We start from the raw sequence: 18810 nt of genomic DNA on the forward strand, positions 1-18810 counted from the left end.
TCCGTTGGCGGGAAAGGGTACGCCATAAGTAACCTTTTGGAAATCAGCACTTTCCTATCAGGGGAATCCCACGCTTTTTCACATAACTCATTTAACTCATGTGAAGGGGGAAAAGTCACCTCTTGCTTTTTCTCCCCAAACATATAAACCCTCTTGTCAGGGACAGGGTTTACCTCTGATATGTGCAATACATCCTTCATTGCTATAATCATGTAGCGGATGGCTTTAGCCATTTTAGGCTGCAATTTTGCATCATCGCCATCGACACTGGAGTCAGAATCCGTGTCGATATCTGTGTCAATAATTTGGGATAGTGGGCGCTTCTGAGACCCTGACGGCCTCTGCGCTGTAGGATCAGGCATGGGCTTTGATAAAGCTGCCAAGTGACAGTGAAACGCGTTAGGTGGGCCACACCTCTGACCAGGGCATTTCTGAGGATTCCTGCAGGCGATACACAGGACTTTGTTTCCACCAGGAGATTCCAGTCCCTTCGGTGTGGACATTAATAAAGGGAGAACCATCATCTTCATTGCGTGGGATAGAGAGATTGCTCCAGAACCCCGCTAGGTGGGATACCCGGCTGAATCACCACCAGGGACCTGGTAAATATTCTCCATCACCTGGACGCCTTTATTTACATCAACGCATGCGTTGCAGGACTTTTACCATCCTCCAACAATCAGTTGTACATACCGGCTATTTTGCATAAAGACTGCCCCAAGTGAATAATCACTGTCAGAGAGTGGCTTACTAAGGCTCAGTTTTAATATTATTTCTTGTCATTATCAGTGTCGTATTATATTATTCTAGTTTGTTTATGTGTATGTGTATTTGTGATATTGATTTTAATTAATATAAAAATTCAATTTATATGTTAGCGCAGTTGGTATTTCTTGTTTTGTTCATATTTATGCTATTGGGGTGAACGACTATCACCCCTTTTCCAACAGCGGCTTAGAAAACCAGCCCAGTTACAGCGCCTGTTGTTTTTACCATTCATTTTTTACTTACCGATAATTCTATTTCTCGGAGTCCGTAGTGGATGCTGGGGTTCCTGAAAGGACCATGGGGAATAGCGGCTCCGCAGGAGACAGGGCACAAAAAGTAAAGCTTTAGGATCAGGTGGTGTGCACTGGCTCCTCCCCCTATGACCCTCCTCCAAGCCTCAGTTAGGTACTGTGCCCGGACGAGCGTACACAATAAGGAAGGATTTATGAATCCCGGGTAAGACTCATACCAGCCACACCAATCACACTGTACAACCTGTGATCTGAACCCAGTTAACAGTATGATAACAGCGGAGCCTCTGAAAAGATGGCTCACAAAAATAATAACCCGATTTTTGTAACTATGTACAAGTAATGCAGATAATCCGCACTTGGGATGGGCGCCCAGCATCCACTACGGACTCCGAGAAATAGAATTATCGGTAAGTAAATTCTTATTTTCTCTATCGTCCTAGTGGATGCTGGGGTTCCTGAAAGGACCATGGGGATTATACCAAAGCTCCCAAACGGGCGGGAGAGTGCGGATGACTCTGCAGCACCGAATGAGAGAACTCCAGGTCCTCCTTAGCCAGGGTATCAAATTTGTAGGATTTTACAAACGTGTTTGCCCCTGACTAAATAGCCGCTCGGCAAAGTTGTAAAGCCGAGACCCCTCGGGCAGCCGCCCAAGATGAGCCCACCTTCCTTGTGGAATGGGCATTTACATATTTTGGCTGTGGCAGGCCTGCCACAGAATGTGCAAGCTGAATTGTATTACACATCCAACTAGCAAAAGTCTGCTTAAAAGCAAGAGCACCCAGTTTGTTGGGTGCATACAGGATAACAGCAAGTCAGTTTTCCTGACTCCAGCCGTCCTGGAACCTATATTTTCAAGGCCCTGACCACATCTAGCAACTTGGAGTCCTCCAAGTCCCTAGTAGGCGCAAGACACCACAATAAGCTGGTTCAGGTGAAACACTGACACCACCTTAGGGAGAGAACTGGGGACGAGTCCGCAGCTCTGCCCTGTCCGAATGGACAAACAGATATGGGCTTTTTTGAGAAAAAAAACACCAATTTGACACTCGCCTGGTCCAGGCCAGGTCCAAGAGCATGTTCACTTTTCATGTGAGATGCTTCAAATCCACAGATTTGACTGGTTTTAAACCAATGTGTTTTGAGGAATCCCAGAACTACGTTGAGATCCCACAGTGCCACTGGAGGCACAAAAGGGGGTTGTATATGCAATACTCCCTTGACAAACTTCTGGACTTCAGGAACTGAAGCCAATTCTTTCTGGAAGAAAAATCGACAGGGCCGAAATTTGAACCTTAATGGACCCCAATTTGAGGCCTATAGACACTCCTGTTTGCAAGAAATGCAGGAATCGACCGAGTTGAAATTTCTTCGTGGGGCCTTCCTGGCCTCACACCACGCAACATATTTTCGCCACATGTGGTGATAATGTTGTGCGGTCACCTCCTTTCTGGCTTTGACCAGGGTAGGAATGACCTCTTCCTGAATGCCTTTTCCCTTAGGATCCGGCGTTCCACCGCCATGCCGTCAAACGCAGCTGCGGTAAGTCTTGGAACAGACATGGTACTTGCTGAAACAAGTCCCTTCTTAGCGGCAGAGGCCATAAGTCCTCTGTGAGCATCTCTTGAAGTTCCGGGTACCAAGTCCTTCTTGGCCAATCCGGAGCCATGAGTATAGTTCTTACTCCTCTACGTCTTATAATTCTCAGTACCTTAGGTATGAAAAGCAGAGGATGGAACACATACACCGACTGGTACACCCACGGTGTTACCAGAACGTCCACAGCTATTGCCTGAGGGTCTCTTAACCTGGCGCAATACCTGTCCCGTTTTTTGTTCAGACGGGACGCCATCATGTCCACCTTTGGTAATTCCCAACGGTTTACAATTATGTGGAAAACTTCCCCATGAAGTTCCCACTCTGCCGGGTGGAGGTCGTGCCTACTGAGGAAGTCTGCTTCCCAGTTTCCATTCCCGGAATGAAACACTGCTGACAGTGCTATCACATGATTTTCCGCCCAGCGAAAAGTCCTTGCAGTTTTTGCCACTGCCCTCCTGCTTCTTGTGCCGCCCTGTCTATTTACGTGGGCGACTGCCGTGATGTTTTATCCCACTGGATCAATACCGGCTGACCTTGAAGCAGAGGTCTTGCTAAGCTTAGAGCATTATAAATTTACCCTTAGCTATATTTATGTGGAGAAAAATCTCCAGACTTGATCACACTCCCTGGAAATTTTTTCCTTGTGTGACTGCTCCCCAGCCTCTCGGGCTGGCCTCCGTGGTCACCAACATCCAAAACTGAATGCCGAATCTGCGGCCCTCTAGAAGATGAGCACTCTGTAACCACCACAGGAGAGACACCCTTGTCCTTGGATATAGGGTTATCCGCTGATGCATCTGAAGATGCGATCCGGACCATTTGTCCAGCAGATCCCACTGAAAAGTTCTTGCATGAAATCTGCCGACTGGAATTGCTTCGAAGGAAGTCACCATTTTTTTACCATGGCCCTTGTGCAATGATGCACTGATTTTAGGAGGTTCCTGACTAGCTCGGATAACTCCCTGGCTTTCTCTTCCGGGAGAAACACCTTTTTCTGGACTGTGTCCAGAATCATCCCTAAGCACAGGAGACTTGTTGTCGGGATCAGCTGCGATTTTGGAATATTTAGAATCCACCCCTGCTGTTGTAACAGTATCCGAGATAGTGCTACTCCGACCTCCAACTGTTCCCTGGACTTTGCCCTTATCAGGAGATCGTCCAAGTAAGGGATAATTAAGACGCCTTTTCTTCGAAGAAGAACCATCATTTCGGCCATTACCTTGGTAAAGACCCGGGGTGCCGTAGACAATCCAAACGGCAGCGTCTGAAACTGATAGTGACAGTTCTGTACCACGAACCTGAGGTACCCTTAGTGATAAGGGCAAATTTGGGACATGGAGGTAAGCATCCCTGATGTCTCGGGACACCAGATAGTCCCCTTCTTCCCGGTTCGTTATCACTGCTCTGAGTGACTCCATCTTGATTTGAACCTTTGTAAGTGTTCAAATTTTTTTAGATTTAGAATAGGTCTCACCTAGCCTTCTGGCTTCAGTACCACAATATAGTGTGGAATAATACCCCCTTTTCTTGTTGTAGGAGGGGTAATTTAATTATCACCTGCTGGGAATACAGCTCGTGAATTTTTTCCCATACTGCCTCCTTGTCGGAGGGAGACCTTGGTAAAGCAGACTTCAGGAGCCTGCGCAGGGGAAACGTCTCGACATTCCAAACTGTACCCCTGGGATACTACTTGTAGGATCCAGGGGTCCTGTACGGTCTCAGCGTCATGCTGAGAGCTTGTCAGAAGTGGTGGAACGCTTCTGTTCCTGGGAATGGGCTGCCTGCTGCAGTCTTCTTCCCTTTCCTCTATCCCTGGGCAGATATGACTCTTATAGGGACGAAAGGACTGAAGCTGAAAAGACGGTGTCTTTTTCTGCAGAGATGTGACTTAGGGTAAAAACGGTGGATTTTCCAGCAGTTGCCGTGGCCACCAGGTCCGATGGACCGACCCCAAATAACTCCTCTTCCTTTATACGGCAATACACCTTTGTGCCGTTTGGAATCTGCATCACCTGACCACTGTCGTGTCCATAAACATCTTCTGGCAGATATGGACATCGCACTTACTCTTGATGCCAGAGTGCAAATATCCCTCTGTGCATCTCGCATATATAGAAATACATCCTTTAAATGCTCTATAGTCAATAAAATACTGTCCCTGTCAAGGGTATCAATATTTTTAGTCAGGGAATCCGACCAAGCCACCCCAGCTCTGCACATCCAGGCTGAGGCGATCGCTGGTCGCAGTATAACACCAGTATGTGTGTATATACTTTTTATGATATTTTTCCAGCCTCCTGTCAGCTGGCTCCTTGAGGACGGCCCTATCTATAGACGGTACCGCCACTTGTTCTGATAAGCGTGTGAGCGCCTTATCCACCCTAAGGGGTGTTTCCCAACGTGCCCTAACTTCTGGCGGGAAAGGGTATACCGCCCATATTTTCTATCGGGGGGAACCCACGCATCATCACACACTTCATTTAATTTATCTGATTCAGGAAAAACTACGGTAGTTTTTTCACATCCCACATAATACCCTCTTTTGTGGTACTTGTAGTATCAGAAATATGTAACACCTCCTTCATTGCCCTTAACGTGTGGCCCTAATAAGGAATACGTTTGTTTATTCACCGTCGACACTGGATTCAGTGTCCCTGTCTGTGTCTGTGTCGACCGACTAAAGTAAACGGGCGTTTTAAAACCCCTGACGGTGTTTTTGAGACGTCTGGACCGGTACTAATTGTTTGTCGGCCGTCTCATGTCGTCAACCGACCTTGCCGCGTGTTGACATTATCACGTAATTCCCTAAATAAGCCATCCATTCCGGTGTCGACTCCCTAGAGAGTGACATCACCATTACAGGCAATTGCTCCGCCTCCTCACCAACATCGTCCTCATACATGTCGACACACACGTACCGACACACAGCACACACACAGGGAATGCTCTGATAGAGGACAGGACCTACTAGCCCTTTGGAGAGACAGAGGGAGAGTTTGCCAGCACACACCAAAAACGCTATAATTATATAGGGACAACCTTATATAAGTGTTTTCCCTTATAGCATCTTTTTTATATATTTCTAACGCCAAATTAGTGCCCCCCCCTCTCTGTTTTAACCCTGTTTCTGTAGTGCAGTGCAGGGGAGAGCCTGGGAGCCTTCCCTCCAGCCTTTCTGTGAGGGAAAATGGCGCTGTGTGCTGAGGAGATAGGCCCCGCCCCTTTTTCGGCGGCCTCGTCTCCCGCTCTTAACGGATTCTGGCAGGGGTTAAATATCTCCATATAGCCCCCGGAGGCTATATGTGAGGTATTTTTAGCCAAAAAAGGTTTTCATTTGCCTCCCAGGGCGCCCCCCTCCCAGCGCCCTGCACCCTCAGTGACTGCCGTGTGAAGTGTGCTGAGAGGAAAATGGCGCACAGCTGCAGTGCTGTGCGCTACCTTAAGAAGACTGAGGAGTCTTCTGCCGCCGATTCTGGACCTCTTCTCGTTTCAGCATCTGCAAGGGGGCCGGCGGCGAGGCTCCGGTGACCATCCAGGCTGTACCTGTGATCGTCCCTCTGGAGCTAATGTCCAGTAGCCAAGAAGCCAATCCATCCTGCACGCAGGTGAGTTCACTTCTTCTCCCCTAAGTCCCTCGTTGCAGTGATCCTGTTGCCAGCAGGACTCACTGTAAAATAAAAAACCTAAGCTAAACTTTTCTAAGCAGCTCTTTAGGAGAGCCACCTAGATTGCACCCTTCTCGGCCGGGCACAAAAATCTAACTGAGGCTTGGAGGAGGGTCATAGGGGGAGGAGCCAGTGCACACCACCTGATCCTAAAGCTTTACTTTTTGTGCCCTGTCTCCTGCGGAGCCGCTATTCCCCATGGTCCTTTCAGGAACCCCAGCATCCACTAGGACGATAGAGAAATTAACTTTTTTTTTTTATGGGCTGAGACCCCGACTGTCCCAAGGTTTCAGCTTTATCCAACCTTTTATGCAAGGAGTTTACATTATCATTTAACACCTTCCACATATCCATCCAATCAGGTGTCGGCGCCGTCGGCGGAGACACGTCATTCATCTGCACCTTCTCTGCCTCCACATAGCCCTCCTCGTCAAACATGTCGACACAAGCGTACCGACACACCACACACACAGGGGATGCTCTATATGAGGACAGGACCCCCACAAGGCCTTTTGGAGAGACAGAGAGAGAGTATGCCAGCACACACCCCAGCGCTATATAACCCAGGAATTACACAGTAACTTAGTGTTTACCCAGTAGCTGCTGTATATATGATTAATGCGCTAAATTTATGTGCCCCCCCTCTCTTTTTACCCTCTTTCTACCGTGAGTCTGCAGGGGAGAGCCTGGGGAGCTTCCTCTCAGCGGAGCTGTGGAGAGAAAATGGCGCTGGTGAGTGCTGAGGAAGAAGCCCCGCCCCCTCCGCAGCGGGCTTCTGTCCCGCGATTTTGTGTAAAAATAATGGCGGGGGCTCATGCATGTTACAGTGCCCAGCTGTATATATGCTGCTTTTTGCCAGGAGGTACTCAATTGCTGCCCAGGGCGCCCCCCCCTGCGCCCTGCACCCTACAGTGACCGGAGTGTGTGGGTTAGGGTGGGAGCAATGGCGCACAGCTGCAGTGCTGTGCGCTACCTCATATGAAGAGAGGAGTCTTCTGCCGCCGATTTTGACGTCTTCTTGCTTCAACCCGCCGGCTTCTGTCTTCTGGCTCTGCGAGGGGGACGGCGGCGCGGCTCCGGTAACGGACGACCAAGGTTAAGTTCCTGTGTTCGATCCCTCTGGAGCTAATGGTATCCAGTAGCCTAAGCTCTCTGAAAATAAAAAACCTAACTAAAATACTTTCTTAATAGCAAGCTCAGGAGAGCTCACTAAAATGCACCCAGCTCTGTTCGGGCACAGATTCTAACTGAGGTCTGGAGGAGGGGCATAGAGGGAGGAGCCAGTGCACACCAGTAGTACTAAATCTTTCTTAGAGTGCCCAGTCTCCAGTCTCCTGCGGAGCCCGTCTATTCCCCATGGTCCTTACGGAGTCCCCAGCATCCACTAGGACGTTAGAGAAACAGGGACAATGTACAACCCTGGCCTGGCCCGGCCCTGGAAATAAGTGACTGTTGTTCCCTGTGAGAACTCCCGGCCTGCTGCTGTAGCACTGACATAGATGTAAGGCTGCCAAGAATATTTCTGGGCAACTGCCATTAAAATACAAACACAAATCTCCGACTTGCACTGCAGACCATCTGTCCTGTGTGTGTAGCTGTCCTGTGTGTACTCTGTGGGATTTGGCATCGGCTGACTGTAACATCGTGTGTCTGGATGTCATGATTTCCACTTCACTGTGCAATGTCCCGGTTTCCCCACAGACTGCCTCAGACAATGAAACATTGTTTGGAAACGTTACAAGTACGCCTGTACTGCTTCGTTCCTCAATTTAATGTAGTTACATTATATTAAAAAAAACTAAAACACATTTTTTTGTTTTTTTATATTTACATATTTACTAATCTAGACACTATGCGTGCAATTTTTGCAATACACAGTTTTCAACGGAGATTAAATGCATTCTTACAGGGTTGATCTTCAGGGGTTCGGACAGACAACAAGGATAAATCATTCCCAATTTGAAATCAAGAAGATGCATAATGTATGTATGAATGTTCTTACGGGCTGCTTGTGTGACCATGCATTATTCCATCATCTCTGCTCAATAGATACGGGGACAGAGCATGTGTCTGTAATATGTTATTTATGGGTAGGAGGATTCCATAGAGACATCCTGGGATTAAGGTGCATAAATACATCCCGTACTGCAATTCTTTTATGGTATTTAAGTATTATATGCTGTTCAAAACACAACAAAATATCTGCCACCGGGTAATGACCTGGCAATCTCTAGAGAGATCAGTAAGCTACAAGAATGCAGATTATTGGCGTTACAACTACCAGGATCCTTCTGCAGAACAGGAATGTCCACGTTATAAAAGAAAAGGACAACTCGCGATATATCACGCTGGCTTATGTGAAAGAACTACTGATCACATTCTTAAATCATGTGTGTAAAGGTTCCCATAATATAGGCGAGCTGTACTGGAGCCAAGTATGCAGTAAAAACTCTTAAAATCCCATTTTTGGATATTTTACCACATTCCCGGACGTACCAAGCTCCGGAATGTGTGTAACGCCATTTGTAGCTGGCGTTACCTAATAGAAGCCTACGGGTTTCTCTTCGCAATTCCCCCTTTGAGGAATCCAAATGGATCCCTCCCAGCACCCCCCACAGTGCGTGCGTCACTTTGCTCATGCACAGAATATCTCCTGGGTCCTAAACCCTGAAGTCCAGCAATCGCAATGGACAGATCTTATCGGGAGAGCTGTCCTTTGCGATACTAACCCCATTTAGGTGTACATACGCGATAAATATGTACACAATAAGTGGCGGTATGTACTGCATGATGGATGTGATTGTCTAGTACATCCCGTACCATGGAAGAAGTGGAGATATTCAGTATAAAGTCATACTTGCCTACTTTTGAAAAAGTATTTCAGGGAGATTGTGAAAGCAATACGTATAAGCACAGTGGTAAAGTGGACGTGCAGTTCTACATCCGAGAGGCGGGTAATAAAAATGACTTCCATCCACAGGTAAACGAGCCCAAAGCAGTTAGTAAGATGGACTTGTTGATGAAAAGACACTGATACTTTTAAGGACTTGCTCACATATTGGCCCTCATTCCGAGTTGTTCGCTCTGTATTTTTCATCGCATCGCAGTGAAAATCCGCCTAGTACGCATGCGCAATGTTCGCACTGCGACTGCGCCAAGTAACTTTACTATGGAGAAAGTATTTTTACTCACGGCTTTTTCTTCGCTCCGGCGATCGTAATGTGATTGACAGGAAATGGGTGTTACTGGGCGGAAACACGGCGTTTCAGGGGCGTGTGGCTGAAAACGCTACCGTTTCCGGGAAAAACGCAGGAGTGGCCGGAGAAACGGTGGGAGTGCCTGGGCGAACGCTGGGTGTGTTTGTGACGTCAACCAGGAACGACAAGCACTGAAATGATCGCACAGGCAGAGTAAGTCTGGAGCTACTCAGAAACTGCTAAGTAGTTAGTAATCGCATTATTGCGAATACATCGGTCGCAATTTTAAGAAGCTAAGATTCACTCCCAGTAGGCGGCGGCTTAGCGTGTGTAACTCTGCTAAATTCGCCTTGCGACCGATCAACTCGGAATGAGGGCCATTGTGTCTTACAAGAGGTTCCATATAAGTGGCCATGCAAAACCTCATTTGAAACTGCATGTAGCCATAGGGATCACTGTGTCTTATAACCAATGCAGGGTTGATTCCATTTGAACATATCTCTGATTTCCCCTAGAATATGCCAGCTACATACAGTAATGTGAGTAAGGTGCAATCAGGGAGATTGCTAGACTCTTCAGGGAGTCAGGGAGATTGCTACAAATTCAGGGAGTCTCCCTAACAATCAGGGAGAGTTGGCAAGTACGGGTGGTCTTCAGTATGCCGCCGGCCGGAATCCCGGCGAACAGCATACCGGCGCCGGGATCCCGACCGCTAGCATGCCGACACATATTCTCCCTCTTGGGGGTCCACGACCCCCCCCTGGAGGGAGAATAAATAGTGTGGTAGCGCGCCACCATGCCCGCAGCGTGGCGAGCGCAGCAAGCCCGCAAGGGGCTCATTAACGCTCGGCCAGCTTTCGGTATGCCAGGCGGTCGGGATCCCGGCGCCGGTATGCTGGCCCCCGAGATCCCGGCCGCCGGCCACTCATACTACTCCCGGCAAGTACAGTATGTATAAAGCTGGATACACACTACAAGGATGTATCACTTGTTCGAGCGATGAACAATATATCTGCAGTGCATCGGTGGGTGTGTACACCCAATATGTCTGTGAACAGCATAATTCACAGACATATCAGGTCAGCCCTGCAGCACAGCTGATGCCGATATATCTTGCAGATACAGTATATTGGTATGTCTGGCTGTGTGTACAGCCGATCATCCCACATGGCGGTGGCAGGAACCGCCAACAATGATGACACAGGTGGGTGGACAAATTCAAATGCCATCCTAGTTGTGATGTCTGGCCCGACATATCAAACAGCTGATTGGTAAGTGTGCATACTTACCAAATCAGCCTCTCTGTCGCCGGATCTGCTGGCATAGTGTGTACCCAGCATAAGACCTCCAAAACTTTTACATAAACATTTGTGGATGTTGTAAGTAGCACTTTTATATAAATTAACTTTTGTTATATGTTTTATATGTTTACGTCTAATACCCCTACCTGCCATATTATATATATATTATATTGGTGGTTAGTATTAAAGTGTACTCATGACTTGCATACAGTGGAAGCCAGACAGACCTGGCCCTACAGCAAAGTTTGTAAAAATCAGAGAGTGGGAACCAGTCCAGGCCAGCACGGACTACGCAGATCTAAATAGCAGCATAGCGTTTCTGGGCCCACCTCACCTTCGGGCCCCGTAGAAGCCACACCCACTGTACTATTGGAAGAAATAGTTATTTTGCGGACAAATATTCACATAACTGTAACAGTAAATATAATTTGTTTTGCTTACCTGTTCTGATTCAGGTATAGATAGTTGTTCTTGGCTTTCCAGTGTTAGGTTGCCGTTATCTTCATGTCTGAAAAGCAAACACATTGTTTATTAATCGGATATGTATTTGGCATATTGGCATTATCTGCAATAGAAACCTACACTGTTGTTTTGTCTTTATAGCCTGGCTAATGTGCTCATTACATCCATCAATGTGGCTGTAAATGTCATTTGTGCTCACAGACTTATATCCGGGGCTGAAAGAAGCAAATAAAATCCCAATCATTTGCCAGTGCATCTGTCACCTGCTGCAATTTGTGAGGTGACCCAATAGTCAGCTTACCAAAGGTCATCGAGAACAAGTAACACAGTAAGTAAGCCACAGATAGTCTTTCATTGTACAATGCTGATAAATGCATTCTGCCAGAATATTCCATAAAAGTATCTTCCAAGTTGAAAAAAATATATAAAAAACAATTAGCATCTTATAACTCAGGCCCTGTAAACAAGCAATATACCTCTGGAATCCTGTAAAGTACAACTGAACCTGAGTACTTAAAGCTCTGAGATAACCTAAAATGACCCCATTAAAAACAGAAGCTGGTTTCTCCCAATTTACAAACATCTCTTATCGCTATGCCACTCCTATGTTTTTATGGTGCTATATTTCTTTTATTAATTCTTAGAATAACATTGGGAACGGAATCCCAGTTATCAATATGGATATAATAGAAATATATTACATTAATTAATTCAATACGATATGCTATAATGTATAAGTAACACAAGTTTTATAAAAAGACATAGGGGGAGATGTATCAAACCTTGGAGAGAGATAAAGTGGAGGGACATAAAATCCCAACCAATCAGCTTCTGTCTTGTTTACATTCTGCATTTGAAAAATGACAGGAGTGGATTGGTTGGTATTTTATCTCTCTCCGCTTTTATCTCTCTGCAAGCTTTAATAAATATCCCCCCTAGTGTTCCTAATACAGCCACCTGCTGTGATCATTGGCTTTGACCAAGTTGGCTAGATATCCCTGAGTGTATTTTCGCCAAAACAAGCATCAACTGTTGGATTGCCAAATCAAGATCTGACCTGAGTGCAATCAAACAGCATGTACTGTACAGCGTGCTTCAGCTGTAGTTCATTAGTTTGCTTGTTTATTAAGCAGATCAGCAATCTCTGTCCAAAATTTGGTCACAAATATTGCCATGCAATGCTTGGGACAACCCACTGCACATCAACTGAAGTGGGGGCCTAGTTCAGTGCAGCACTGTCCCGGGGTCGAGTAAAAATATATAATGCACACTGGGGCAGATGTATTGAGCCTGGAGAAGTCATAAAGCAGTGATAAGTGGAAGGTGATAACTCACCAGCCAATCAGCTACTAACTGTCAATTTACATACTGGAGCTGATTGGCTGGTGCGTTATCACCTTGCACTTAACACTGCTTTATCACTTCTCCAGGCTTAATATATCTGCCCCTTTTCTTGGAATTTAAATATTGATATAACTTTAACGGTGTACATTCCATCACACAACTTTTTCTTGTACCTTCTGATTCTATGATTTCCAAAAATCCTGGATGATAGCCATATCTATGCTATTCTAATAAAAGGTAATTTTTATATTTCTACAACAATACAGACTCATTAAGACTCATTATCTACTTTCTTTTTTTCCAAGAGTGCGCCAAACAAAAAGTATTTTTTCTTTTCTTCTTTTATACTTCTAACTATGCTTTCCGACTCTCCCGAAGCATCCAGTAGCCTCCTGAAATAGTAAATTACTTCCCAGAGCCTTGAGAGGGAGGGGGAGAGCCACCGTAAACACTTCAGAGAATAAAATAGCAATGACTACATCTGTATAATGGCGAGTGGCAGCCATTTTGGGAAATACCTTCTCCTGGTAAATAAAAGGTATTTGCCGGGTTTTTCCGGTTCCGGCGCCCATGTGAGGAGAAGCTGATTGCTGCAGCTCTCCTGCACCCTCGGTAACCGGAGCACACAGCGCCTCCCGTTCGCGGCTTTTCTCCGCACCTGGCGCACACTACCTGTGGGAAAGTGCTGGGGACTGGATGGAAAGGTTTCTGTCCTCCCCCATGCCCCCTAAAGCCCAGAGATCGAGGTCTGAAAAACGGCCGGGGGAATCCAAGATGGCCACCGCACCTAGCTCACAAACGAGTCTGCAGGCTGCTGGCAGCATTAAACAGGCTTCTGCAAAACACATTTCTCCCTCAGGTGAGCCTGACTGTTCCCCTGCCTCTCCAGTGACTTATGCTGATGTAGTGAGAGCTGTTAGGGATGCCATGGAGCCTATCATGGATGCACATGCTGCTAAAATGCAGCAGGCAGTAAAAGACCTAAAATCCCAAATCAAGCAGTTATCTGAGACTGTTCTTACAAATGAACAAAGGCTGGGGGAGACTTTTCAGGATGTTGGGGATCTTAAGCACAGATATGATGAGCTCCAGAAATCTCACTTCCAGCTGCTGAACAAGGTTGACGATCTTGAAAATAGATCGAGGAGATCGAATCTTCGGGTGCTGGGGCTCCCTGAGTCACTGAAAGGTCCTGATTTGACTCTTTTTTTTACAAACGTCCCTCCTTGATTTGTTGCATATCCAAGATGAATGCACTGGCTTAGTTATCGAGAGAGCCCACAGACTGGGTTCCCCACGTTCTTCACCTAATAGCAGACCACGTGTGGTTATATTTAAATGTCTGAACTTTCTCCATAGGGAGGCAATATGGACGGCATCCAGGAGGCATAGGAATTTACAATGGGAGGGAGCTCGTTTGGCCATTTTCCAGGACTACTCCGCGGAGGTATCCCGGGCACGTCGGGAATTTACCACCCTTTGCTCCCGTTTGGTAAAGGCGAATAAAAAATTTGCTCTGCTCTTCCCTGCAAGACTACGCCTGTGTGATGGAAATTTTTTCCGGGACTTTACAAATCTTGCAGATGCAGAGGCTTATGTTTCTGAGGCATCCAAGGCAGATGACGACTCCTCTCAGGCGGATGACACCCTGGATCGAGATGGCTGAGTATTGCTCCTGGACTTCTCTGTTTCCGGTTATGTCTGCCAATTTAATTATTGCTGTAGAATCTGCTGCAGGTGTTTTTTCCCCCAAAAGAGACTTTGGTCTTATACAGCGGGCTGAACCTTTTTGCCTTGTTTTATGTTTTAGATTTTTCTTATTCATCTGTTGTCTTTTTGTGGCTATGTAATCTTTCTATAATGGTTATATATGCTTAGCGGAGATATCTCCCCCTACTTCTTATGTGACAGGCTGCGTTTTTCTTTTTCTGTAACATGCTCTGTGTGCTCTGATATTTTCTTGTTATTTTTCCTATGTATATTTTCATATATTATGTTGCCGAGGGTGGGTAAGGGCGCCCCCTCCCCTATTTTTTCCTCAGGTTTTCATAATTCTGGCTGGCTCATTGGTGGTCTATGACGGCCTCTGTGCTTGCTTGAACCGGTTGTTCTCGTTTTCTGAAGTTATGATTGTCCTTAGCAGGACTTTCTTTCACAATGTTAATGTTATATTTTGTGCGTCTTCTATGTTTCTGTCCCTCTTTTCTTCTCCCCCTCCCCTTCTCCTCCTAATGTGTCCACCCCGGTATGATTTGTATCTGTTTTTCAGCGGCTGTAGATATCATGATTACTACGCAGGTTTTCAGGTTTTCCCAGTTCATTCGATGCATGGCTAGTTTGAGTGTCGGCACGTGGAATGTGGGAGGGATCAACTCCCCAGCTAAACGCAGAAAGATTTTGCTCTCTCTTCGGAAGGTGGGGATGGATGTTGTTTTCATTCAGGAATCTCACCTTATGCCAAATGAGGTGGTAAAACTGAACACTATGGGTTGGTCTGTGGTAGCCTCTTCCTCCTTCTCTTCTAAGGCTAGGGGAGTGATTATTTTAGCACGGCACACGGTCCCTATCTCTGTCCATGCGATTTTAGATGACACTCAGGGTCGGTATGTACTGGCAGATGTCACATTGTATGCATCCAGGTTCCTACTTTGTAATATCTATGCTCCCAATCAGTACTCTAAGCAATTTTATACGAACATGGTCACTAAGCTACTAAGCTACTCTGAAATTCCTATAATCTTGGGTGGAGATTTTAATTTATATTCTTCTCCAACCTTGGATAAATCCCCCCCCCTCGCGCTCCCCCCTCGTTACCACGTATTGGTATCCCCTATATTTGCTCGCAGTTGTCCTTAGTGGATGTGTGGCGCGCATGCTACCCATTAGAAAGGGAATTTACATGCCTCTCAGCTGCGCACCACACGTTCTCGAGGATTGATTATCTGCTGTTATCTGACTCCTTTTTCTCAAAAGTGTCTGACTCTAAAATTGAGGATATCTGTATTTCGGACCATGCTTTATGCTGGATGAAATTGATGCTCCTCTCAGAAAAATCCCCTTTTCGCTCCTGGCACTTCCCCTCTCATTTAAGTGGCTCTCTGAAATTCCGCTCCTCATTAGATGCAGCGTGGCTGGATTATCATACGCACAATGGAGAAACCCTGAGCGATGATCCTGCCCTTTTCTGGCAGGCGTCAAAATCAGTTATTCGGGGTCACATTATGTCCTATAGTAAAAAAAGGGATTTAGATTTAAACTCACAATACTTGGAAGCCCAGGCGGGTCTTACTCACTCTTTTCAGGAATTTAAATCCTCCCCCTCCCCTTCTACTAGGGAACGGTACCTTACACAAAAAACACTGTTTGATACCCTCCTTTCTCAAATGGAAGCTAAATATTCATTTTCAAGAGACTGTGGCATTTACAGATATGGCAATAAGTCTGGCAAACTGTTATCCCATTTGTTAAAAGGCAGACACCCTAAAGTGGTCATTCACTCTCTGCTCACCCAAGGTGGGGATAGAGTACGGACCTCGGCCGAGATTGCTGAGGTGCTACAGTCTTTTTATACCACTCTTTATGCACGTCCTGTTATTAACCAGACCCACAAGTCTAGCTTTTGGTCTTCTACTGATCTGCCTCAAATGTCAGAGTCGCACTGTACCTCTCTTCTTGCACCTATCACCACTGAGGAAGTTTCTTTAGCAATAGCTGGACTAAAGACTGGGAAGACTCCGGGCCCTGACGGTTTTGCCAATGACTCCTATAAAATTCTATCTACTAGACTGTGCGAACCTCTTTCTGTCTTATTTAATTCTTTTATGCAGGGTGCTTCCTTGCCCCAATATTTTAATTCCGCGGTCATAAAGGTTATTCCGAAGCCTGGCCGGGATCCTGAGTCTCCCAGTTCTTATCGTCCGATCTCCCTTCTAAACACGGATTATAAATTGTTCACTAAAATCCTCTCGAATAGACTCAAATTCATAGTCCCTGATATAGTTCATACAGACCAGACTGGATTTGTCTGGGGTCGGCAATCAGTGAGCAATATCCGAAAGGTCTTGACTGTTATGCAGGCCTTTCAGCTTTCCAAACCCACTGACACTAATGTATTATTGTCACTTGATGCCGAAAAGGCGTTCGACCTGGTCACCTGGGACCATCTGTATGAAACGCTTCACCGCTTTGGCGCACCTGAGGACTTTGTCTCTCTTATTTCCCGATTATATGAATCTCCCTCCACTCAAGTTTTGGGGAATGGTATCCTCTCATCCCCTTTTCTTATCCAGAGTGGCACACGTCAGGGCTGCCCCTTGTCACCTTTATTATTTGCCTTAGCTTTAGAACCCCTAGCTGTTTCCCTGAGAAATTCTCCCAGTTTTACAGGCATAAAAATAATGGACACCATGGTAAAATTATCACTGTATGCTGACGACATGCTTCTATTTATTTCTCGTCCTGATACGTCCATCCCTGCGATTGTTTCCCTGATTGAACAATTTGGTTCCTTTGCGGGATACAAAATTAATATATCTAAATCCGAGCTTCTCCTCCTTTCAGGAGACTCTTCCCTCTTTCCATTACACCCGGTCCTGTCCCGATTCCCAGTGGCTCGAGATAGTCTTAGATATTTAGGAGTTCAGATCCCTACTTCCCTCCCGGATCTATATGCGGTTAATTTTGGTCCTATTTTGTCCAAGGTGTCTAAAATCCTTACAGACTGGGCGTCTCTGCCCTTGTCTCTTATGGGTCGCGCAGAAGTTATTAAATCTGTTGTTTTTCCCAAGATTGCTTATTTTCTTCTTATGCTCCCTATTGCCCTTGTTGAGAAAGATGTCCTTTTTCTTAAACAGTGTTTCACTAGATTTCTATGGGCAGGTAAACGACCAAGAGTCCCCTACGCTAGGCTACAGCTATTACGTGAAGAGGGAGGTATGGGAATCCCGGATCCTGTTCTATTTAGTAGAGCAGCGATGTACCACTATATCACAGACTGGCTTTGGGGCAGATCAGTATTTACGAACTTGCCACTTGAACTGGCCGTATTCCATCCTTTCTCCCCGGCTGCACTCTTACACACCCCAAACTCCCGTCTCCCATCTGAGATAAAACATAATATTTCATTTTGGCATACATATCGAGCATGGCAGGCCACTCACACTAAAGCCCAGAGAAAACCTGACACCTCTCTTCACACTACGTTTTGGGGTAACCCATGTTTCCTTCCTGGCCTTGATAACGCACATTTTTTGAGTTGGAGAGAAAAGGGGATCGCAGATATTAGAGACATATACGACCCAGGAGGCAACGCAGTGCTTTCTTTCTCTGATATCCAGATAAAATTTGGTATTTCCCACCGGGAATTTTTTATGTACCTGCAGGCTAGACACTTTGCTCAATCCCAGTCTCACCCAATGATTTCTGAGGCTACCACAGACCCGCTGCGCACCTTAATGGTGCTTACTAAAGATTGTCCTTACCATCTTAGTTACTTCAGAAACACCTTTAGAGTCTCATATAGAGACCGGCTCTGGGGATTCCGCGTTGTCTTCATGGGCCAGAGATATCCCCAATATGGGTTAGTGCGCTGAATTGTTAGATAACATTTTACCCACTTTTAGGTTCTTATACTCTGCCTCTTTGCAAGAGGTTCACTTGAAGACGCTCCAAAGGGCATATATAGCGCCTAATCAGAGGGCACACATGGTCCCAGACGACACTGGCTGTTGCATCAAATGTACTGCGCAGAGTGCCACCTTGTACCACAATATGTGGTCTTGCCGGAAAATATCTAAGTTTTGGTACAAGGTGGTCGCTTATCTCAATACAGTATTTAACTTACGGTTAATAAAACGCCCAAGGGCTTGTTTGCTACTTGATTTTAGGGAGTGGTCTCTTGGGCCTGAAGATAGAGACATTGTTCCGGTACTCTCTGTTATCCTGACAATTGCCAAGAAACAAATTCTTAATAATCGGATCAAACCGTCTACCCCTTCTTTGATGGCTGTGAAACACATGACCCTCCGGATTATTTATTTTGAGAGGCGTGCTACTCTTCCTGATATTGAAATGGGGGTCAGGCGGTTTGCCAAGAAGTGGGAGAGGTATATTGATACTCTAGACCCGGATGTACAGTCTTTCATTTATAAACTTTTTGAGACCACAACGTGGTATCTATATAGACAAATCGATAGGGCCTCTTGACAACCTAGGCCCATGT

At 46.0% G+C, this 18810-nt stretch overlaps 1 protein-coding gene across 2 annotated transcripts in view; it reads right to left on the reverse strand.

Annotated features, from left to right (window-relative positions):
* Positions 1–18810, reverse strand: part of CRYBG3 (crystallin beta-gamma domain containing 3) — a 343220-nt gene that overhangs the window by 247068 nt on the left and 77342 nt on the right. For both annotated transcript variants that reach the window (XM_063956283.1, XM_063956282.1), the window contains exon 2: positions 11226–11292. In XM_063956283.1, the coding sequence (XP_063812353.1) occupies positions 11226–11292 (67 nt within the window). The remainder of the gene's footprint in view (positions 1–11225; positions 11293–18810) is intronic.

Source organism: Pseudophryne corroboree, chromosome 2, assembly GCF_028390025.1.
Source record: "Pseudophryne corroboree isolate aPseCor3 chromosome 2, aPseCor3.hap2, whole genome shotgun sequence".
NCBI classification, from domain to species: Eukaryota; Metazoa; Chordata; class Amphibia; order Anura; family Myobatrachidae; genus Pseudophryne; species Pseudophryne corroboree.